The 25,563-nt window shown below is 32.3% G+C and overlaps 3 protein-coding genes across 3 annotated transcripts; 2 read left to right on the top strand and 1 right to left on the bottom strand.

The window, feature by feature from the left end:
• Positions 1-940: 940 nt before the first annotated feature.
• Nle (notchless protein homolog 1) lies at positions 941-9,066 on the top strand. Its single transcript, XM_028177513.2, has 10 exons — positions 941-1,131; positions 1,294-1,451; positions 2,428-2,564; positions 3,241-3,415; positions 3,794-3,968; positions 5,506-5,650; positions 5,944-6,133; positions 7,063-7,226; positions 8,771-8,897; positions 8,978-9,066. The coding sequence occupies exons 1-10, from the start codon at positions 994-996 to the stop codon at positions 8,988-8,990; spliced, it is 1,422 nt and encodes a 473-aa protein (XP_028033314.2). The 5' UTR covers positions 941-993; the 3' UTR covers positions 8,991-9,066.
• Positions 8,998-12,854, bottom strand: Sas10 (UTP3 small subunit processome component Sas10). The gene is made up of 2 exons (XM_089729511.1): positions 11,888-12,854; positions 8,998-10,453 (listed from the first exon to the last, which is right to left on the bottom strand). Exons 1-2 carry the CDS (start codon positions 11,902-11,904, stop codon positions 9,064-9,066), a joined length of 1,407 nt encoding a protein of 468 aa, XP_089585637.1. The 5' UTR covers positions 11,905-12,854; the 3' UTR covers positions 8,998-9,063.
• A 250-nt stretch (positions 12,855-13,104) lies between these two features.
• LOC114245371 (protein disulfide isomerase Creld2) lies at positions 13,105-16,684 on the top strand. Its single transcript, XM_089729512.1, has one exon. The coding sequence runs from the start codon at positions 13,659-13,661 to the stop codon at positions 14,781-14,783; it is 1,125 nt and encodes a 374-aa protein (XP_089585638.1). The 5' UTR covers positions 13,105-13,658; the 3' UTR covers positions 14,784-16,684.
• The last annotated feature ends 8,879 nt before the right edge of the window (positions 16,685-25,563 follow it).

The raw sequence follows: 25,563 nt of genomic DNA, 5'->3' as shown, positions 1-25,563 counted from the left end.
CATCTAGACACGGACACAGCAACATCTAAGAGTTTTATAAAAATAAAATATTACAATGGTGTAACAGTGTTCAAAGTATTTGCAATATAATAATAATGAAGCAGTGTGTTTTTTAAATAGCCCCTCATCAACCTACAGAACTCAATCCACTCAATTTTTTTTTCCTCCCTAAGCTGGTAGCCTTGAGAGGCTATTCCAGCGTAACCTTAACTAGTAGGTGAGCTCACGGGGCTCAAACCTGACGATGATGCTAACACGAACCCTAGCAAGAGCCGTGCTTCGCAGAATCTACCACCGGATCGGAAACGCGACCCAATGAGAAGATCCGGCGAGAAACTCAGTGGGCTGTATTTGAGGGTTAATTTACTCGTCGAGCCCTTCGTCGCAAGCGACGGGTTCGACGAAAACGGTGACCGGTGTTTGAGGTACCTAAAAGCACCGTTAGTGGATCGGGGGTCAAATTTAACCGTCCTACACATAAAACAGAAGAAACACTACTAAGTTTAACAAAATAAGACAATTCGTAAAAATTAAGACCTTACATTCTTATATTTACAGTGGATACTATAACATCACAATAAGGACATGCTGATACTTTAAATATAGTTTTGAAATTGTCAAAATATATCTTTTTATGATGATGAATAAAATTATGTAGGAGCCTTTAAGTAAGATCTTCAGGTAGATGTATATATGGAAAAATCAATTTCATATTGTTCAACTCCTCTCACTTTTACTTTTCTCTAAGTAGACAAAGTTTGGGCTAGCTTCCCTTTGACTGTCCATTAATGCAAATAAAAAAAATTATGTCAACCAACCAAACCAATGCCTGCCCTCTTGCCTGCCCATACAATGCAAAAAAGAAGGTTGCCAATTGAGGTTATGAACTGCCTTTAAGCTCATCAATTTGCTTCTTGAATTGAATTGAAGTAGCTTGAACTTAATTCAAAATATTAAAAAAAAAATAACACGATATAGTTTTGTGGTGCTATAATGGAGGTAGATTCACCGAGCTGTATTCAAGCTAAATTTAAATCTGACACTGGAGAAGAAACGGGAAGTCCATTGGATTTGCCCCTAAATATAACCAAGGATCAACTTCAACTGATATGTAATGCACTTTTACAAGAGGTAAAAATATTCAATAAAAATATCCTTCATTAATAATTTAATGCTTATCTAGATAGGCTTTAAATTTATGCACATATTTAATATTAATTTTAATTAAAAAATTAATAATACGATTACAGATACTGTTTAAAACAAATAATTTGAATTGTGTACACATTACAGGAAGATAAACCATTCCTCTTTTTTGTGAAAGATGTTGAAATAACAACCACAATAAAGGATGCATTGGACCTAAAGACCTTGAATAGTGAAGAGGTTGTAGAGATAATATATCAACAACAGGCTGTATTTAGAGTTAGACCAGTCACAAGGTGTACTAGGTATGATTTGCTTTTTTTACCATATACATAAATAATATTAAAAACGTTTTAAAGTAAGTAAGAGTGATAAAAATGTAAATCTTAACACTTCAGAATATGAATTTACAATGAGGCTTGATTTCTATAAATAATCTTGTTCCTCTGTACTTCACTGCCAACTCTTATTTTAATTATGTATTATACTCTGACTGCATTTAGATCAAGTCAGGTTGTTACCTCATCTTTATATCCTTTTACAAAGGTCCTATCTAGGTTCCACACAGTGCCATGGTACTGGCACAACTGGCTTCTACAGGATTTTTTAAATTTCAAATAGGAATCATCAAAAGCTGTCATGTCAGTCATGCAATTTTTCCAACTCTTTAGCTACTAACGATAATTATAGTCACCTGCCACCAAACACTACCTGTACATGATGAGTGATTATAATCACTGGCTGAAAAACACTACCTATATATGATGGGTGATGTGCACACTTTCAGCATGGAGCTTGGTTTCCTGCGAAATACTTTACAGCAAGGCCTGCAATAATAAAGGGGTTCATTAAATTTAAACTACTGCACATACTTTTATTATAAAAATGTAGTGTTTGGAAAAAAGTTGTGCAAGTAGAATATCTCATATGAGCTTACATGGTACACATGGTACTAGCTAAATATATTTTTTAAGTCTGCAATTCAAAATTTTACTTCATTTATCTAAGATTTCTTATGACATCTGTTTCTTTAGTCTAACAGTACAAAGTTTTTTTTTTTTCAGAGCGCAAATAAGCTCATAACCCACTAGGCATTAAGGCATTAGCTGGAGTCTATAGACACAATAAATAAATGCCACCAATGTCCTTAAAGATATGATTCTTGATGCAAGATGATAATATCAACCTATAAAGGTTCATATCTGATTATATAAAATTTACTGCTCTGTCATTCAATATAGAACCAATAAAAATATGTATACACTTGTCAACAATTTCCAGTTCAATACCAGGTCATGCGGAAGCAGTGATATCTACGTGCTTTAGCCCTTCCGGGAAGAAACTGGCTAGTGGCTCAGGTGACACTACTGTTAGATTTTGGGATCTGAACACACAGACACCTCTACATGTATGTAAAGGTATTTACTATTCTATTAGCAATAATAACAAATTTTTAAAAGTTACAAATGGGCCCATGAGCACACCTAACTGCAACCAATCACACAGTAATCATAACTAGTTAGAATAATTTGTGTATTGTGTAATTTTTTAATAATAGCATCATAATGCCTGGTTTCAACAATATGGCCACAATGTGATGAATGAGCGAATATAGCTTAATTTTTTTTATTGCAAACTAGGATTAATCGTCACGGATGTGCCACCCCACTACATATCGACCCTTGAAAGGCAAACATGACTAAGCGACAATGCGTGAACTTTACAGTAGACTTAATTAAAAGTTGAAATACCTGAAAACAAAATTTATTTTAACGAATCTAGCTGTAGTAGAATCTAGCTAGTAGCTGTAGGATTGAAATGATTTTAATAGACCTAGAAATATATTTTTTTTGCGCATCGAATATGGTTATTGCCTATCATTTATGTACAAAGCAGTTGTTGTTGCTTAGTCAAGTTTGCCTTTCAAGCGTCGATATGTCTTATACAAGTAAATAGTATTGTAAATAAAATAAAAATATAACACATGTTGATTACATAAAGTAAACACTGCCAGAAAAAATGTGTTAATATAAATTTTGTAAAAATTTTGCTTGTTTTTTTAACTAAGTAACTTAAGATACTATAGTGTTTTAGGACATAGTAATTGGGTACTCTGTATAAGTTGGTCGCCAGACGGAAAAAAACTGGCATCAGCATGCAAACAAGGAAGAATTATTTTATGGGATCCATCAACCGGTAATCAAATTGCTAAACCTATGCTTGGACACAAACAGTGGGTAACAGCTCTGGCCTGGGAACCTTACCACAGGTACTGTTGTTGTTGTCTTAATATCATCCATCTCGTGCTACTGTGCTCTATTTGAAATCAATGTGGAAATGAAGACTTAATAAACAAAACACCACCACCGCCACCAATCTATATTTTATTTCATCAGAAATAAAATATAGATTGGTGTATATTGTACTGTTTCTGAAAAGACTATAGATCTTTACTGTTTTTAATAAAAGTGAGATATAATCAGAGATCATAACAAAAATTCTTTAGTCACTTTACCTCTTCTTATTATGAACATGGTATCAATTGATGTGATAGGCATGCTTATGTTATAAATGTTGCATTACTGTACATCATGTTCTGTTGGTCTTATCTATACTTATTTGATTGAAAAATATTACTTTTCTTCAGAAACCCGGAATGTAGAAAACTTGCCAGTTCATCCAAAGATGGTGATGTTAGGATATGGGACACGGTAACATGTCTAACATTGTTGAGCTTGACTGGACATTCCAAAGCTGTAACTTCAGTGAAATGGGGTGGTAATGGTTTAATCTACACATCTTCTCAGGACAGGACAATCAAGGTATTTTTATTTATTTATTTGTGAAACAAACAGTAACAAGAACAGTAACAAGAAACAACAGTATGTAAATCATATAAATCAAAATTTAAACCATCTTATACAGTTATAAATATTTATATGGGTCATTAGATATTTTGTGTGAAAGTAACACATGAGTGTGTTATTTATAAATGAAGAAGGGTGCATATGAATAATGAATCAATATTAACAATCAACCAATGTTTTAATAAATAAACCAGTAACTTCAAGAACTAAAGTATTAATTAAAATAACAACAAATAATTACCTAATTACTACTTTTGACTGTATGCAGCAGTTCTCAGCGCCTATGTTCAATATGACCAAGTTAGGCATGCACTATGCATTTGATAAGATTACACATATCAACGAGGGGTATTGTGTATCTTCTCAATTTACATTAAGTCTATTATAACAACATACAACATGTATTATATGTGTTTATTAAACCCCATTTATCAGACTATATTTAAACTTTTTGTTTCAAAAAATTGTTTTTGCCAAGTAAAATTTTATTTCGATAAAGACAAAAACCGAAATAATCTTTTAAAATGTGAAAGTAATTTCAAGAACAAGTAAAAAATAAAGTGAATTTATTGGGTTTTGCTATGATTCCAGAAATCAGTAGTCAATAAAACCACCTTTTTTATTTTTTTATTGTTTAGATGGGTGGACGAGCTCACAGCCCACTTGGTGTTAAGTGGTTACTGGAGCCCATAGACATCCACAACGTAAATGTGCCACTCATCTTAAGATATAAGTTCTAAGATCTCAGTATAGTTACAACGGCTGGGGTGGGGACCCTTCAAACCGAAACGCATGGCAGAAATAGGCAGGGTGGTGGTATCTACCCGCGCGGACTAACAAGAGGTCCTACTACCAGTATATGACCTATGACGTTAATAATGGTCTTACAACGGTTTTTTCCTTTTTGAATGAAATTAAGAAAATGTGATAATATGATAATGTTTCTTGTTACGTGGATGTGATTACGGCCTACGAGGCGTTAAGTGGTTACCGGGGCTCTAGACATTAAGAACGTAAATGCCTCTATCCACCTCGTGACATGATTTCTAAGTCTCCGTTTTGTGCTAACACAACGGCCGCCGTACCCTTCAAACCGAAACGTATTTTTGCTTCACGGAAGAAATAGCTAGAGTGGTGGTAATAACCCCTGCTGACTCATACCACCTGTAGTATAATTATTGTTCCAGAAAGTTCCTTTTCAGTCGCAGTGTTTTGTAGGAAATTTTTTCAAAGCACTACGTGTGTTATCGATAATTTATTTCGTATTATTAATTATATCTACAAAATATAGATAGGAAATAAATTACAATGAATTGTCTGAGAAAAAGAACACTAATAGGGAACTGCTTTTTTAATGTTCGCATCAAATAATAAATCAAACGGTGTATCTTGGCGTACACTTCAGTTTGAAATATGAAGTTAATATTGTTTAGAAGCTTTGCAAAAGTTCTTATATGGACTGTATTTAGTAATTTAATTTCTTCTACTAAAGGTATGGAGGGCAGATGATGGGGTGTTGTGCAGGACACTAGAAGGTCATGCTCATTGGGTTAACACTTTAGCACTAAACACGGATTATGTGTTACGTACTGGACCTTTTCACCCTGTCATGGACCATAACGCATATAGTGATGATAGTAAGCTTAATTTAAATATTATTTCATTTAATACCTTAAAATAATTATAGTAAAACTTTTTTAATGTAGAGAAACAACCAAAACGTTGTAACTTTGTTAAACTATCTGTGTTTTTAGTGCGAGTTTTTTAACTTCTCAATCGCGTAAAAAGTATGGAGTTGAAACAGCGCCCCTAGCGCCAAACGAAGGAAAGCTGTTCCAACTCTATACAAATTTGAGTTCTTCTATGAACTTCTATGAATATTTGCTATTTCTATGAATAATATAACTTCTATGAATATTTGCTATTTCAGAGAATATTCTCCAGCAAAGAGCATTGGACAGGTATAATGCAGTGTGCCAACAAGGAGCTGAACGTTTAGTTTCTGGTTCAGATGATTTTACATTATTTCTCTGGCTACCAGAAAAAGAAAAGAAGCCTCTTGCTAGAATGACTGGCCATCAACAACTTATAAATGATGTGAAATTTTCACCAGATACAAGGTATACATGGTGCTCAGTTCTCAATAGAAAATATTTTTAATAGCAACTGCCTTACTTTTAAAGCTGCTAATGATCTAAGCTCCACCTTTTGGCCCAATAGTTAATGGTCCTGACTGATGAATCTATCCAGATTCAATTTCCAGTCACAATGAATATATTTGTGAAAGATATTGCCGTTTTTAGTATAATCATTGTTGTCGTCTTGTTGAAATCCAAAAAAATCTGAGGTCGTGTTCCTCGCTGGTTTGTTTACACCTTCGCCATTTACTTCAAACCCACATAATCTGACGTTATTATACATGCTATGAAGTGAACTTGTGTGGGCCCACAATTTTTTATTGACAAATATTAATTTAGGTATATAAAAAGCCACTAGACGATGACCGATGCTCTGTATTTGTTTGTTTTTGATAAATTGTGTTTTTTAGAAATTATATTTAAATACGAATTACACATTGACAAAATGATGAAATATTCTAAGATCGTTTAGACATTTTTAAATGAACACGTGAGTTAAAAAGACAAATAATATAAATAAACAATTAATTTTCTTGGTCTAACCTTAAACGAAACACTCATTGGCTTCAACAACACCATCTGGTGAAATAGCTTTAGTGTAATTGTGTCTTTAAAGCAGTTAGTTGCTCTCAATTATGAAAAATAGTATTATTATTCGCCAATAGATTTCGCGAAGAGTCATAAAGTTGATTATTGAAAACACGAATAAAACAACGTTTTCTGAAAATAGCTAGATCGATTTATCGCCCCCGAAATCCCCTGTATACTAAATTTTATACAAATCGTTGGAGCCGTTTCCGAGATTCAGATTATATATATATATATACAAGAATTGCTCGTTTAAAGGTATAAGATAAGATTTAGTATAATTAACAGATAGTAGTTAATTTAAAAATATTTTTTATTCTAAGGATTATAGCGTCTGCTTCATTTGACAAATCTGTGAAATTATGGGAAGCAGTAAGTGGGAAGTTTATAACGACATTAAGAGGACATGTTCAAGCTGTATACATGGTTGCATGGTCTGCAGATTCTAGACTACTATTAAGTTCTAGTGCTGATTCTACACTGAAAGGTAATCATAAATCTATAAATTTATTGATTGATAGTTGCCAATACATCCAATGTCCCCAGTCGTCGTGGCTTGTGGCATAAGACGGCCGGTGTGTTCGTATCAAGCGATGCGACAAGCGACTATACCGGTGTTTGAATCCTGCAGGCAGGTACCAATATTACGGATGAAATACGTACAGCTCGACCAAGCTAAGTTTGCATCTCGCATCGATTACGTCACACTGCCGCTTAGGTATGGTCTGAAAAAAAGGATTCGCTATGACTTTAAAAATGTTAATAAATATTTGTTAGATTTTACTTTGCATTTATTGTTTTTAACAATATATTATACACAGGTACATTAGAATATAGCGATATCGGGTTTTTGTATTAAGACCAATCGGACATTCTTGCACTTTTTTTTTTTTTTTTAAATTTGTATCCCAATTGCTCAGTAATAATTTTCCTTTAAGTTTCCTTTTCAGGATTATGTTTGTCCCTTCACTGTGTATGACCTTTCCTTTCATTTTTGTTGCCCACAACAATTATCTCGAAGTAAAAAAAAATTAACGTTAAGCGTTCAGTAACAACAGTTCAACAAAAATAGTCCATTAATATTACTAAACTTCAACATAAAACCTAACAAGAACAATAAAAAAAATTTAAAACTCAACGGATAGGTAGACGAAAACTCGTATGACGCGTGTCGGCGACAAAGATGCTAACCGTACAGACGCGGCAGGGCGATCGCGGGAAAGTGAGCGGGGAAGCGGGCGGAGCGCCGCATTCCAGCGAGGTGCAAACTTAGCTTGGTCGAGTTGTACTTATCAAATGTTCACGATTGACTTTCACAGTGAAGAGGAATAAAAAATAAATCACGCACGGTAATGCGGCCCCAAATTAGGATTCATTGTGTTATGGATAGTAGATTAATATATAGATTGTAAAAATATATATAATAAAGATGTATAATAATATGTATAATACAATAAATATATAAAATATATATGTTACAAAGTAAACTATATTGTAATTAAGAACATAATAAACAACAATTAATGCTTCTGACAACCTTTGAAGTATGGTTATAGTATGAATTTTGTTGTTATTATCTAAGCCAGGTTGAAATCGCCTGACTTAGGATTATGTGTTGATAGCAGAGCATGTCAAAATTGAACCAACTAAAAGTCCCTGTCACCCAATAACCGGCATCTGACATAGAGGTGACGTGGTCTGCGATACACACATCTTCCCCCACCCTACCCATCTGGGAGCCCAACCACCGGTCAGTCTCTGCCTCAGTCAACGTGTTATCCAAAGCCTTTAATTACCTTCAGAATCAAGTACTGAATTCATAATATATGGAAGTGAAATTACTACCATTTTTAATGCACTGGACATACTTACCAAACCTTAAAGAAATAGTAATGTAAGTTCAAAGCCTCAACAGTATGATTTAATCAGCCATTTATAGTTTAAACGTATATAATTTCTAAAATAAAATACTCAAAATATTGTAGTACTTTATTCTAATGTAACAGCAGCATTCAATAACTTCCTTTTCAGTTTGGAGTATGAAAACAAAGAAGTTAGAGTTGGATCTTCCAGGACATGCAGATGAAGTGTATGCTGTTGATTGGTCCCCAGATGGAGCTTATGTGGCATCAGGAGGAAAAGATAAAGTGTTGAAGTTGTAAGTTGTCATATTTATATTGTTTATCATACAAATATAAATTATTTTTTAATATTTTACTATGTTTTTTTTTGTTCTAGGTGGCAGCATTGAATACACATTTGCATAAAGTATTATTTTATTATGAAATGAATGTGAGATGTACTGTTTCAATAAATACATTTCTTTACTTGATTGTTATGCTCTTTTTCAAATTTGCTTTTATGCCTGATGATTCACCACCATATCTGGACACTTCTGTCTTAGGTTCCCTCACTGCACCCTTCCTTCTGATTTTAGCCTTTCTGTATTTAAGTTTATGTTTGACTCTTGGGTTTCTTTGATCTTTCTTTCGATGGGGTGTCAACCCTTTATTCTTTGCAATTTGATATGTTATTTCTCTTTTCATTCCAAGATCTTCTGTAACAATTTGTTGAGATGATGTTGATGGTTTATTATGGTCAACTTCTGTTTCACCAAGTACAGTATCTTCATTATCTGAAAAACCACTTTCTTCAGATTCATTACTTCTTGGCACATTTTCAACTTTATCATTATCTTTAAAGTAATCATTCCCTTCATATTCTTCATCATCAGATACTCCAGTGTCTTCTCCTTCATCTTTTTCTATTGCACTGATAAGTTTCAATTTCTTGGGAGTTGATTCTGTAATAAGTTTTTCTAACTTGCGTTTCTTAGCTTCTTTTTGTTCATTTACTTCCAAAACAAGGTTGTTCTTCACAGCCAGAAGAATTTTATCTATTTGAGGTTTAATTACTTCCAAATATATCGGTTCCATTTTATTCAACATTTGTCTGTACTGATACAACCTTTTTATAACGGGATGATTTTGAATGTTTACTCGCTGACTCTTTAGAAGCAAATAAAAACTAATATTTGTACAATAATTTAGAATTAGATCATAGTTTGTTTTTACAAACTTTGATGCTGCACATTTTGGTAATTTGCCATCTTTTACTAATTCCAAGACTGGATGTAGGTTATCTTTAGCTACAGTAAGTTTTGTTTGGAAGTCATCAACAAGACCTGAAAACTCAGGACTTTCCTTTTCAAACAATTGTAGCTTTTGTCTTTTTGACAACTGACTCAAATCACTTTTTATTACTGTTTCTCTTTCTTCAGCGTCTTGTACATGTTTAGTAAAGAAATCCAAGGTAAAATCTTCATCTCCAAGTTGTTCTAGCAATCTCTTCTGAATATTCTTAGCCTCCTCTTCTTCCATAAGAGCAGCTTCTTCATCATCACCGAAGCCTCCGTAATCTTTGTCAACATAATCAGTGGCATAGTATGATTGTTTATTTTTGCCCCAAGCTTTTGAATCAGGTAAGTCATCGTCTGATTTTTCCTGTCCTTCAACATCACTGTCTGCTATTCCCAAATCATCCTTTTGATCTGATTCCTCGTCAGAATCAGAGAAAGCATACATTTCCTCTTCACTATCAGACTCATGTTTTCTCTTACGTACTTTATCCAATAATCGCTTTTCATTTTCAGAATAACCATCTTCTGAATCTGAAGGGGCATAATTCTCTTTTTGGTCAAATCTTGAATTTATTCTGAAAAGTAGATAAATTTCATGATAAAAAATAATTATTATGTGTGGTTTGGTTGTGACAACAAATAAGGAATAAGAATCGACTATTGCCTTTATGCAGTGTAAAGTATACAGCCTGCCTTTTAGAATTTACTCAACTTTAGGGTCATAAGATCAAATCTGTTGCCAGGCTAAATTATATTGAAACAACAACTGAAAGGCTTCTCTTTTTAGATATTAAATTGTTATAAATGAGCAGATGTACTCCTAGCCCACACAAAACATGAAGTCACACACCCACCATGGGACATAACGTTAAAAGTTAAATTCTATAATATAAGGCCTGTCTTCCCCATTAATACTTATGGGGATATATACAGGGGATTAGTTTGCACCAGAAATGGTCAAGATAGGTAGACTTACAATACAGAGTGTATTCAACCAACAGTTACATATATACTTAGGAAAATTGGTACACTGGCAAATTCATTTTTTGCATAGTCACATCATTTGACGCTAATAGATTTGTTGTCATTAAACCACATGTGCAGAATAAAGCATACAGAAATAACTATGATTACAAGATGAGTTTGTTATAACACACATAACAGTGTAAGGAAAACTTCTAATAAGGCTTATGTGAATAAGTGATGGGAAATGCAACATCTGCATTTTGCACCTATTTGGTATACTTAGTGAGGTGGATTTTACAAACACCATCCTTACACTCCTAAGAATTCAACAAGGAGCTCTGCTTGGACAAAAACCTTCAGTTTAGGCTCCTAGCAGAAGTTCAGTTTAGGTTCCTAGCAGAAGACCGTCCTATTGTAAATAAATCCTATTTACAATAGGATACCTGTTGTAAATAAATCTTTACATGTTCCCTGACTACCAATTGCACAAACTAATATTCTTATTATAATGGAATGCCTGGTTTCTTAAAGGTAACCCGTTGCTTTTAGACTTTAGGTTGTTTGTTTACACCTTAAATTCGTAATTATATTGATAAAAAGATAATCTCTTAAATAAATAAAGCTCGTTACTTAAAGCAGACATTATTTTACACTTAAAGAAATAATGGGAGGTAACACTAGATCCAATAATGTATACAATTAGATCGCAGTGTTTATTTTAGAAAGATAAAAACATCGTTTGATGGTTATAAGGTAGTTCTTAATTAGATAGTATAATTATTCATAGAGTAACTCATGTGCTAGTAGTGTATGGCACTAATAAATTTTAAATTATGAACATAAAATAGAGATTAACCTTTAAGGGAACAGTTTTTAAAAGAAGTGATTTTGTGATTCTCTACATTTAAACTGATGGTGAGAAATGTGCTTTAGAAAACTTATCTGCATAGTGTTATTTGCCGATGTAAAAGTGTTATTCATTTTATAGCATTTTATTCCAAATGGTTAAGCGTTATTTATTTTTTTAAGACAGTCATATTTACCTTATTTTATCAGCCATCACGTCGATATCATAAAGTTTTAAAATATTTTAAATTGAAACTAACACGACACTCCGCAAGGCTAAGGTTATTTTTGTAGCAAATTAAATCATTCGTGAATATTACATATTACGCATATTATTACCGTAATTAATGTACATACGGGACAAGAAATGAGAAAAGGTTTGAATCTTGGTACTCAACAGCATGACAACCAAAACTTTAACAAAAAGTATTTTTTCTTTTACAATGTCTAGAAATCAGCGATAGCCAATGTATGTAGGCTTTTCTTTTTTTAAGGGATTTTATGACCTGGTAACTGAGACCTTTAAGTCATGTCTTATTTTAATTTATATTCATATTTTTATGAAAAATGATATTAAGGAGTGAAATTAAATGAAATTATTAATTTGAGACATTAATCAACTGAGATGAAATTAAATTAAATGAAATGGGATGAAATATAATCAAAGTAAAATGGTGGTCATTTACTAAGATTTTTTCAGTGGACTTTTTGAAGGATCCCGAGAAGTTACGTCCAGCGGCTTTGTGTCATTTTCCCACATTTGTGCCCTTTCACAGATATTAAAAAGTTAATAAACCACCACATTACATTACATTACACATTTAAACCCGAAGAAACATTAAATAGACAAAATAAAACAAATCACACAACTTCACTCCTCGCGTTCCCGCCAAAAAGTCCCCAATGTTGGCCTAATACTCTATACCATAGATAACACACTTTATACTTTGTACTATGGAGGGTAGAGGTAAGGAGAACCGTCTCATATGGGAGGAAGCTTGGAAAAGCGTCCCACTTTCAGCACTAAACAGTTCAAAAATCCTCCAGAATGGCGCTAGCATATAGGCAGAGGTATGATATGAATTGAGCAGTTTCCTCTATCATATTCTAATAACTTTCAGCGCCTTTTTTAAAATTTACCCGGTTGTTACTGTAGCACTAACCTTACTTAGCAGATTTTAACGGACACTTTACACACAGAGACGGTTCTCCTTACCTGTACCCTACATAAACTGACAGTAGAATTCATTTCCCAAAATGAAAGGCCTTATCACACAACAACATTACATACCTCAGGAGGTGACTAGCGCTTCCGCGCGCACTATAAATAAAACAATTTCTGTTAAAGCAATTATTATAAGTTACGAGTAATAGAAGTGGGTCATACTTTTGTGGCGTTTAAGAACGCACATTTTTGTGATGCGTAAGCCAGAGCGCACGAGAGGTGGAAAAAAGAAGATAGTCTGTGACACGGGACCTTTTTACCGCCAAAAATTTAAAAACGATAAATGAAATATAATGTGTATATTAACTAATTTAATATAATAACTTAGAATTGTTTATGCCGCTACAACAATAAAACTCCTATTGTTTCAACTGTGGTGTTAATTACATAAAACACGATTTTACGGCGAAGTAATGAAGGGACTCTGTATGGATTCCCTCACTTTAAAACCTAAATGTGTAAGCGCCGCGCCGGGGCATTCCACAGGTTTTTAAAATGTCACTAAGTAAGGTGTCTCGTGTCTCCCCCTGGTACGCGCAGAGTAAGTAAATCTAGAAAATCAATATTGTGTTACACAGAAGAGAAGTCTTATCTCGATTTAGGTACTTTGTCACGCTGGCTTACCTACTTAAATTTGAATCAATTTTTAAATTTAATAGTGTTTGTTAAATTGCAACTTGCGAGTGAAGACTACAATATTAACTTGAATACAATACAAACACCTAGTTTCTACGAATCTCAAGATGCTTAATAATTTTCAACATTTAATGGACCCCAACTCTTACAAATATCTTTGGTTGTGCTTATTATTAAGTTGTCAAGTAATACTGTGTAAGGAAATTAGTACACCATCAACCGATAAAAATATTAATGTATTGAATGAGTGTCAGCAATGTAAAGTTCTGACAGACTCCTTCAATTACTGGATTAAAAAAACATCACGAGGAAAATACGAAGGGGGCGATGTTGCTTGGGAAGAAGCTAAACTAAAAACCTATGCACGAAGTGAGGTTCGTTTGGTAGAAATTCAAGAAGGTTTATGTTCTGAACTAAAGGCTAATAAAGATCAATGCTACTCTTTAGCAGATGTAGCTGAAAATGTATTAGAAAACTGGTATTACAGTGAAGATCATGATACTGTTAATTTGTATACATGGCTGTGTATTCAGAAATTACAAAACTGCTGTCCTCTGTCCCATTATGGAGAATCCTGTTCTCCTTGCCCACATAATTTAAACAATGAAATTTGTAGTGGAAATGGTAAATGTCACGGAGATGGTACAAGGGAGGGTAACGGAACTTGCATTTGTAAAAGTGGATATTCTGGCAATTTATGTGAAGAATGTGCTGAAAAATTCTTTTCTGTAAATGCCAGTTGTAGACCTTGTCATGCAGCATGTGCCGCTTGTACAGGAGAGAGTTTAGATGACTGTATTACATGCAGTAATGGTTGGGAAATGCAAGAAAATACTTGTGTGGATATTAATGAGTGTGCATTGCCACAGGTCTGTGAGAATGATGATTATTGTATAAATCAAGAAGGCACCTTTTTATGTGAAAAATGTGATGATTCCTGCAAAACATGTACAGGACCAGGAAGAAAAAATTGTTCAACATGCAGAGAAAGTGACATATTAATATCAGGGATGTGTTTGAATGAATCTCAAAAAAATAAAATTGTAAATGATGCCAAGAAAAGAGTTTTAACATATTTTGGATTGTTATTACTGACAAAAGTTACTTTCCGATCATCTAAAATTTTAGCAGCTGTGGTTGTCTTGTTTTCTTCATTTTATATATATCACACTGAGGATACAGCTGAAGTACCTTCAATAGATCTTTACATGCAAAGTTCAGAGTTACCATGAGTCATATAACTATAAGAAATGGATTTAAAATATTTTTTATTTCAATATGACTTTTTGTAAAACCTTAGATGTACCAAATAATTGAACACATTGTGAAATTATACAGAGTATAGAGTTGAATACAAGAACCATTAAACTAGATGATCACATTGTGTTGCTCCTAAAAGGGGTGTATGACATTGGGAGAGTAGTTGCATTATATTTGCAACATTCTGGTTCATGCCTTCCAAGTGGCCAAACTATATGGACTTCGAATAAAGAAAAAAACAAAAATAAGATAGCCGTTAAATGCTCACACTACTTAATTTGTTAACAAGGGCGGATGATTCAAGGAATAGAGAATAGGAGACTTAAATTTTTATACTGACTATTATAATTACCTTTTTTTTGTATCAGCAAATATGTTAGAGGAAAAGGCTGAACAAATGGATGAGAGAGTAACACACATCTCTAAGCACTTGAAAAAATATCTGGAACAAAACAGGAGTGAAAAAAACTGGAAGAATAGGTTTTAACCATTTTATTGGCACCTTTCAAATCTCCTGAATATGGCATGAAAGGTACAATATAAGCTCGAAAAATACCTGTAAAAGGTTGCACTTTTAGATATACCTATTTTAATCAAGATAACAAATAATCAAGATAAACATTATACAAAACCACAGCTGAAAATATTAGTTATAAAAATGTTAGTTATTATCCAGAGGCAATGGAAGAATATTTTTGTAAGGAAGACCTGTTGTCTATTAAGTATTGCCTAAAATAAATAACAACACGATAAATATACCATTTATTGAGTGACATAAAATAAGGACCTAAGTGAAGATAATACAGGCAAACCTAATAAGTCTTGGGACATCATAGGGTACTAGCGATTTTTTTTTGTGAAGCTGATTTATTGATCAAATTCGATAAAAAACCTCCAAAAAAGGTACTTGCCTGATGAAACTTGCAGATTCTATAAGGAATAAGCAAAAGCTATGAATTGTCTAACAAGGAATCAAATGAATATTTAGAAATGTTGGCCACCTGGACTGACATGTCTATAGGCCCCCATCTTCCAACATAATCACAGATTGAGATGAAAATTCTGAGAAAGGGATTCCCGACTTTATAGTCAGTTGTATGTGTAGAGTTGTAGTTATTTTTTTAAGTCTATGTGGTTATGGATGTCTAAGCCCATAATACTCCTGCTCTAAACCAGAGCTAATAACTGGCTTCAATAATTGTTTTTCCAAACACCTTACATGTAGTAGATGAAAGTTGCAAGTATATTTTTATTTAAGCTATATAAGTCTAGAATAAACAAATCCTATTTATGGAACTTTAAGTTTTTTAGGTTATCATTGATATACAGGTGAAGAATGAGTAAACTATGTATATGTATTAAAATACCATTTATTGCAAAAGTACATAACTAAAGTGTCATTTATATACAAAAATGTAATACAAACTTTAATAATGAAACTAATTGTATAAATAGCTACTTTATAATACAGCATTCGTACACTAATATATTTGATAAATGAGTATGTAATACATAATAAGTATAATTGATAATTGCCAATTCCAATTAAAAAAAAAATTGTCACAACAAAAAAATGTTAAAAAATTTGGTTGCAAAAATAATCCATGTAATAAGTGTAATTTATGGTAATGCATCTTATAATGCATACAATAGAGGAATATAGCAAATAAATTTTGTTTAAGCAGTAACAGGTACACCTTTACTATAGTTGTGAAAAGTTATAAGCTACAAGAACAATATAATATGTAGTACAACTGAATAATCAAATACATTTTCAGTATGTAGAGTAGCTTTAGGCATTAGTTACCAATTATCATGTAATCTTTCTCTTTGTAATATTTATTCAATTTAATAAAGGAATATGAAGATAAAATTATTGTTTTTATTTCAAAGCTCTATGCTGAACAAATGAAAAAAGCATAAGTATCCAGAAAGAATGTATTTTATCTTAATTCTAAACAAATGCTTATTTCCAATACTTTTTAGGTTAATATGTTTACTTATTTTAATACTTATGTACCTTCTAATATTTTGGAATGACAAACAAATATTTAAATAACACGAATTCCAGTGTTAATTTGTGACCAAACAGGAACTGAGATGGGCCGAACACAACTAGAGCTGTTGACCAAGCATAGTGTCAGACAAAAGAAATACAAAAATAAATAGAACAAAGTTATTTTAAATAATGTGGATCACAAATATTTGTAGTTCTCATTTAAACATTCTTTAGATGATTTCATTTAAAACTTATTTAGGTTCAGTTGCCAAATTCCTAATTTAAGCTGTTGGATTTCTGGAAGGTACTTTTTAATTTTCGTATAATGCTTAATTTAGCGAAATAAACGGGTTCAATTGATTTTGTGGAAGTGGAAGAATGAGGTGGCTTTATATAATGTAAGTTTGTTTAATATAACTTTTTGATTCAAGTTTGCTATTCTGATAGTAGCATTAAATTTAAATTTTTAAAGACATAATAAGTTCACACCAGATGCCAGTCGTGGTACCTACAGTAAAAAATACCATTTTATAAGGTAATTTTGGATTAGTTTGTTATGAAAATGCCCACTAATTCTTAAAAGATAAAATCATTATTACAAATAAAGCTATTGTGATGCTATTATTTCATGAGAACAGTCTCAGAAGTCTAATTGCATAAAATAAGTTTGCAATACACATACGGAAATAATATAATCAGAACAACAATGTGTATAAAAGGACAAATTTAACTATGTAGGATATTGTTCGTTTATGTATTTTTCATCAAAATAATATAATTAATGGGTATACCAAAATAACACAGATATTTATAATGAATAATTACATTAGTGTTTTGGAACACTTTTATGCAACGCAAAACGCGTGATAATGTCATGAATCAAATGCAAATAGTTATCAAAGGGGTATAGTATCAAACTCCACTAAAATGGCTTTTTATAACACTAAAATGTTTCATGCTTATATTTTATGCACAGCTGATTTTATTGATCTATTTTCTATCATACCTATGAAGTGTGTTCAACAACTGTTATTTTTGTCTTTTAATCTATTAAAGTGAAATTTGATACTCTAGCCTCTATCAATTCTTCCGTCCGGTTACACGCTCTGAACACGGCAAGTTGACCACATAAATAAAACAAATTGCTTGAGCAATATTATATGTCTAGTTCTTACCTCTCTCGTGTTAAACGTCCAAACCGCGGCGGCGCCGTTATTTTGCCTCCGTGTTGACCGCAGGTGTCACGTACGGCGCGTCGCCCGGATTTCGGGCTTTTAACAGATAATCATAAAATTATAGTTTACTCTTTCTAATACATTTAAACTGTAACCAATGAATTTACCTTCTCTCTCACTGAATATTTACGACAAAACAACTGAAGGGGGCTGTGTGAATCAGTGTGAAATTCGAGCTCGGTTCGGTCGCACGTATTTGCGAATTATATAAAAATAACGGTTCAGTGAATTTGTTTATTGCTTAATAATGGAATTGTAAGTGTTCTTTCATTATATTTTACTAACACGGAGTAAATATTATTTGCATTTTATGACAAAAACAGTCTTTGAACCAGCGGCCTCGTCATTTTTTGAACCTAACGGTCGTCTTTAGTTCGTCGTTTTTAATAGAAAAATTAATAAAATCCAAACGATTTTTTGTAATGAGATCAATATTTTAATGAACTTAAATATAAGTATTACAAAGGACGTGTATTTTAGTCGCAAATATAAAAATTTCGACTTCAAAGATGTGAAACACACCTAAGCGTCCAGATTACGGATTCTGAACACGTCGGGTTTGACAGCCGATGTTCAAATTTAAAGATACGGCGCAGCAATCTGATATAAATTTCAATCAATTTGATATAAAAAAAATATTAATTTCTTTTTTTTTTGTTTTAGATATTTGATTTTTTTTAATTTTGTACCAGTGATTGGATTCTTTGCATAAGCCGACTTCTTGAACTAATTTATACTTTTTTATTTGCATAGATGGGTGAACGAGCTCACGGCCCACCTGATGTTAAGTGGTTACTGGAGCCCAGATACATTTGCAACTTCTTTTTTTGTTTGTTTTATTGCATAGATGGGTGGACGAGCTCACGGCCCACCTGATGTTAAGTGGTTACCGTAAAAAGTTGATGATTTGTCATTGTTACCATCCGTATTGTTGCACAATACTAAAAAAAACGCTGCATGTGTTGTACACTTTTTTTTGCTATTTGGCGAGATACAGCTCGTTCACACATGGTCTCCATTCCACTGCCTTGCCCGAACGGGCTCTTGACGCGCACCCTAAAGTGCCCCGTTATTTATTACAACTACGCCGCGCGGCTCCGTTATCACAAAACCCTTCATTGTACCTCAAGTTGTTATTGTTTAACACTAGCAAGTGTTATGTTTAGTATGAACTATGCTTTACGTTGAAGTATTTTGTTTATTAGTATTCAACTACGTATTCAACTACGGTGTAGAATTATGATACACTGAACACAGAGATAACGCGTTTTTGAGCACGACTTGTGTATAAATAATAATATCTCAAAAAATTAAGCGATTACATAGGTTTTTTTATTTAAAATTAATTTTTTTAAACTATACAAATTATAATAAAAAATAGAACCATACACCTGTCCATACAAAATAATTTATTTACACCCCTTTAATTTTGCGTAAAAATCTGGCGGCGCGAGCCGTAATTCTAGATAAACTTTACGTGTCAGAGATACGCAAATACAACAGTCAGATCTACAATAAAAATAATCAACATAGCTAGACTAATATTCTCACTAAATAAACAAAAATCATAGCGATAACATTTACCATTACTGAGAAAAATAAAAATTAGTGCAACAGTTCTCATTCACACAGTGAAATCACTTTCGTTTTACAGATTTTTTTGTTCTACATACCATACAATACAAAAAAACAATTACTATACAACATGGTACTTTTAAAGCCCTTTCTAAAAAGGTATAACACTTGTACATTGGATCGCATTGTACAATGTATTCAAAGGAAAACAAAAAAAAATCAGATCTCTCAGAGTGCTCCAGCCTTAAATTGCACCAAGGACACTTCAAATTTGAAATTCAAAACTCTTAAAAGTTAGTTGACATATTTTGCTCATGTTTTTTACTATTCCCGCTGATAATAAGTTGATCTAACATATTAATCGTATTTAGTATGATAAAACAGGAAAAAAATAACAAAAAATGAGAGTAAAATTATGGCGTCAGCGAACAAAGCAAACGCCAAAATGTATCAGGTTTAGAAAAGCCTAAATTTTGTGTCTCATGCTGAAACCTTTATTTTTATGTATTAGTAGATTACTTACCTTATAAACAACAAAAGACCACGTAAATATAACCACCAAAAGTATTAAAATTATTGGAATTAAGTCACAATAAACACGTTGCTACGCACTCCCGCGATTCGACACACACTTAAAAATTTCTATAGCTGTTTCCTTTTTTTTGTCGAACGTTTTTGCGTAGTTTGGTCTTCGATCAATAATAGTACTAGATTAAAGATCAGGAACAAAAATAAGACGCTCCAGTGGCCACGTTTGCAGACACGAAAACATCTTCATTTCTTAGAAAAAAGTTTAATAATGTTAACGACTTCAGTTTATTCTAAACCTTAATACTTAAACATAAAGTTTAATTACCATTGCAAAATATATGTATTTAGGTCCTTTCGTCAGAAAAAGAATATTATGGAATAAATTTAAAATGTCACTTGAACATAAAAAGACATCAGTACAAAAATATTTATTCTAAAATGAGACTTAAGGCCTAATTTATAAGGTTAAAAATATTAGTTTAGAGAAAAAATACTTAGTGCATTAATTTTGTCATAAATAAATATGCATTTACTTTCTTCCAAATAAGCGCCACTACAGTTTACAATAAGTAGTTTAAAAAAAGTAACTCTATTGAAAAAAACAAGAATTTTATTTTTGCGGGAAAAATATTGCCAGCTTCAAAATTTTATATTTATATTTTTTTTTTTTTTATTTTTTTTTTTTTTTTTTTTTTTTTTTTTTTTTTTTTTTTTTTTTATTTTTTTTTTTTTTTTTATTCTTCACGATAACATTGAAAAAAATGTTTATTTGACCTATCAATCAAATAGGTTCAAAAAAAAAAAGCAAATCATAGTGTTTATTTTTTATTTTGAATAAGTCAATAAACATATAAGTATATATATCTGTACTTTATTAGCCTTCGTTGTTATTTTTCACTATTTTTAAGATTTTTTTTTGTATGTTTTTTCTTCCAGACATGTGGCTTTTTTCGTTGAAGTGAATGCCCGGTTTCATGTAAATCTTGAATAATTAATTATTATACCACTTGCAAGCATATATTTTGCAAAATCTTAGTTTTTTTGAGACACTGTTTTTTGCACTAATTTTGAGTGTCATATTTGAGACGCTCATACTCAAAATCTATAAAATAAAACGACATGTCCATGTTTAAACTGGCTTGGCAATAAGCTTAAATTATTGGAAACAAAACACTTTTTGTCCCTGTCGTCAAAAACGTATTCTAAACAAATGAATTATGAGACCCACTCAAGTGACATTTGAAGTAGGTCGTTTATTTTGAAACGCGTGTTGTATAAACAAAATGTATGGGAACATGTGCCACTTTTATCGTGTTTGTATTAAGTACGTTAGTTTGTTTAAGAACTTTATAATATTACATCCAGCAAGCGCTTTAATTTTTTTTTATCGGAATATGAAAGTTAAATTTGCGTACCCCGTATTATTTTTATTAGAACTGTTAGGTGTAGTATTAGACATTACATAAAGAAATCTATCTTCTTGATAAATCCAATTGGAATTCTACAAAATTCCAATTAGATTTAGAGAAAATGTAGTTTTTCTAGATCTAGGTCTCGTGCCGCGCCGTTCGTGTTGATAGGCCGTACTACGTACCCACACGACGGGCAACGCGCGTTAAATGTCATTTCCACAGCTTAACCCGAGAAAGGCTAAGTGTCGCACATGACTAGCCTATGCGCCCCAATAAAAATTGTGGTAAGAATTGTGTGGTATATCTTTACCAAGTCTTAATTAAGCGTGTTATGGCTTGCGTGAAACACCAAAGACAAAATGGAGCAGGCGAGACAAAGCGTGTAAACCGAATATTATTTGAGAATACTTTAACTGTATCCGTAGTCCGTGACTGATCTTTGGTGAAAAATAAATAATTTTTAATAAAAACTCTTTACCATAATAATTACATGTATTTTTTCTTAACTTAGTTCTGATCATAATATTAATCAACAAAATAAAAGATTGTAAAAAAGTTAATGTCTTTCAACTAAGTAACACAATTATAATACGAAATTAGCTTTGTTCTAAGAATTTATTTTTTTGGTAATATTTTGTTTTTAAGTACTAACATAAACCTTTTATGCCTAAGCCTATTTGTGAAAAATATTAATTGTAAAGAAAATCAATGCACGACAATGATTCAATATATAACTTAGATTGATATGCGCTGCTGCAGTTCCACCGAGAACATATCTAATAGGTAAAAAAAAACAATCAAAAATCATCAAAAACAGAAATTAAAAGCGTTGAATTCATTATAATGTATTAGATATGTACTCTGTATGTAGTATTAATAAGATAAAAACTACAAAAGAAATCACACGACTAGCATAAAAAAATGCTAAAAAACGATCGAACTCTAGCACACACGTACTATCATCTACAGCGTAAAAATATGCACTAAACTCATAAATAATTAAATTTTCTTGACAAAAGTTTTGAACATAATAAAATGTACAAAGAATTAACTGAACTGAACTAAGTGACTAAATTTCTCTTAAAGGTCTATACAACTGAACAATTGAAATATAAAGTACAAAAGCTTTGCCAAACAGCTGCTAAAAACCGACTACTGTCTAAAAACTAACTGTCTAGAAATGTTTCAGTTGATGAAAGCAAACCAACAATGAACATTTGAGTCGTCTATTATCAAAGGTGGCAATCTGTGCATTTGGACAAAAAAAAATTATTGATATGTCAATACAGATTGATTTGAATATAATCGTCTCCTTCAAAGAATACGGTTCAAAACCTGCATTAAATAAAGGTTAATACTTAACCTGTTATTTATCTAAGATGTCGTTCAGAAGAGTTTTGTGACTGCCAATGGAATACAAAGTCAATAATTCGTTTTTCTGATTTACCAATAATTTTCCAAAAGTCACATTGCCGTCTTTGATAATAGTCGACTCATTTATAATATCAGTCTGCTCCGAATAACGCTAATATCATCAATTCATTATACATCGGTCCCAAGTCATAATAATACGTAATTTTCATAATTTCGAACAGTCTGCAATCGAGATCACTAACATTGAAAATTCAAAAAATTCTATTATGTTATGTGACAGGATCTGTCAATATTCGACCGGGTATCCGTAAATGGATTCCCCAGCGTTAAAAAAAAAAAAAAAGAAAGGATCTGTCAATATCAACATATTGACAGATCCTTTCTTTTTTTTTTTTTTACCCTAGAACCGGCCTTACTAGAACCGGCTTGCAAGAGAATATGCGCTTAATCAAACGACAAGTATTGCCATATTATTTATATTTTTAATCGATATTTTTTTTGGTACATGAAACCATGTTCACTTGTTAAATTGATGCAAAATATTAGGAAGTCAAAATGGAATTGTGGACCCTGTACTTCATTGCATTGTTAACATTGATGATTTAGGTCTAATATAAAAAAAAGATTTGTTGCTTCGTGTTCTATCTATTGTTGTATGTTGTATTCACGCGTCATTTATCCATCAGATTTGGAACTTTACAGAACGTTTTTTAACGTTTCAATGAAAGCGTTGGCTATAGTTTTACCGCGTACGGTAGATGGCACGAGAGCTGTTTCCGCAAATGATACATATTTTTGTTAATTTAATCACAGCGTAAGCTCGAATCCGCATATTAAAGAATGTGCTTGAAAACGTAATGTCCACCAGGTGGCTACACCAATTTGGACGTTTTTTCTTGTGAGGATTAGCGACAAACTTGGACTTAAATTTTGTGTTTATTTCTATATTGAACGATAGGCCATAATTTCATTTAAATCGGTCGAAAAATACATATAAAATTCATTATATTCTATTAATTATAACGAGCGTTTAAAAAGGTTCTTAATACATTTAATTAGTTACAGTAAAGACCAGTTTTAGACTACACCTCATTCTGACTACTAAAGTAGCTTTATTATTGAAATAAATACTTCTATTAGCACTAAAATTTTCTGTTTCAAACTAGAATTTGATTTAAATTATAGATAAAAATTACTTAACTGAAATTATTTCGCCGTGCTTATGATTTCTCGTAGTAGTCAAATCATGACAAACATTCAAATAATGAGTAAACATGAAAACATCCTTTTTTAACCTTTGATATGCGCATCAATCATATATTCAGTGCTCTGGCCGTATTTTGTGTAAGTACGGATCGTTGCTCAGTTTCCTTCCGACACAATGACATGTTCGACCTTATATAGACAATTGAATTTAGGGTGATTTAAAACTGTCAACTTCCATAGACATTTTACCATCATAAATAATAAATAAAATAAATAATACTGCAAATAACGGAATATTCATAACGGCACGATTGTGTTGCAATTTTATTCCATTGCGAATCATAAGTTAACAAATGTTTTAGCAATAAAATTTAACTTAACAAGGTGTATTTGTTATTCTAACATCAAATAATAATGTAATGTGCAAAAATCTTTTCGAAAATATTAAATTTTCGGGTTGTGTCGTAGCAGAGTCGGTGGAGATATGCGACCTCTCCCGCATACCAAAGGTTAATGCAATCTAAAGGTAAGACATCTGATTAATACATCTGGTTTTTACTGTAACATGTTTATACTGAGACATAGCATCCATTTCTGATTTCAATGTTGTTTCAAATGCGAGACGCCCTGTCTACACATACATCATGGGGACATTCCGAAACCATTTTCCATAAATCGTATTTCAGTGTCTCAATTCAAATGTTAATAAGTATCTAAGGTTGTCAAGTAGAAGTACCTATCTCAAGATTTAATTGAAAACTTCGTAAGTCATATGATATTGTTTCGTGGAACTTGTATTATCAATAGTTGAAAATCATTTTCTCGACCGTATTTTGCGACACATTCATTCCATAAATATTTTTAATTGATATCAGAAATCAGTCGGTTTTGTAATTGATAATGGAATGTAAATACCGTTTGAGTTCATTAAGGGATCTCAATGCGTCACGAATTCGGATTAATACACAATTATATGTACTTATTACTTCAGTTACTTTTTGATCGACAAATTTCATAACCTTTATGAAAAATCCTTAAGCATAATTGAATAAGCGTTAATTATTACTTTTGCTGCAACTGACTCATTGTCTTCATTTTAAAAATGTTAACGAGTATGTTTTGTAGAGACGCTTCGTTGTAATTATTAACAGTCGCGTTCAGAATGTAAGTAAGATGGAGTTGTGAATATTCGGTGCTATAAGCCGCGCCAATAAAGGAACGAATCTAAAATGGCGGCGGCGATCATGCGCTCTCATTCTAAACTATTGCTGTCTTTAGTCGCACACGGCGCGTACTGCTTGCAAAAAAATATCAGTTCTGACTTTGTTGTTGAGTTCGAGTTTTTTCACTTTCGACTTGTGCGACTTGGATGACTGGCAGCAAAAGTATCTACGCAAGTTGCATCCCAGATCAGACACCT

This window comes from Bombyx mandarina, chromosome 08 (genome assembly GCF_030267445.1).
Source record: "Bombyx mandarina strain Sakado chromosome 08, ASM3026744v2".
In the NCBI taxonomy this organism is placed as follows: Eukaryota; Metazoa; Arthropoda; class Insecta; order Lepidoptera; family Bombycidae; genus Bombyx; species Bombyx mandarina.
This window is presented reverse-complemented; position numbering and strand designations above follow the sequence as displayed.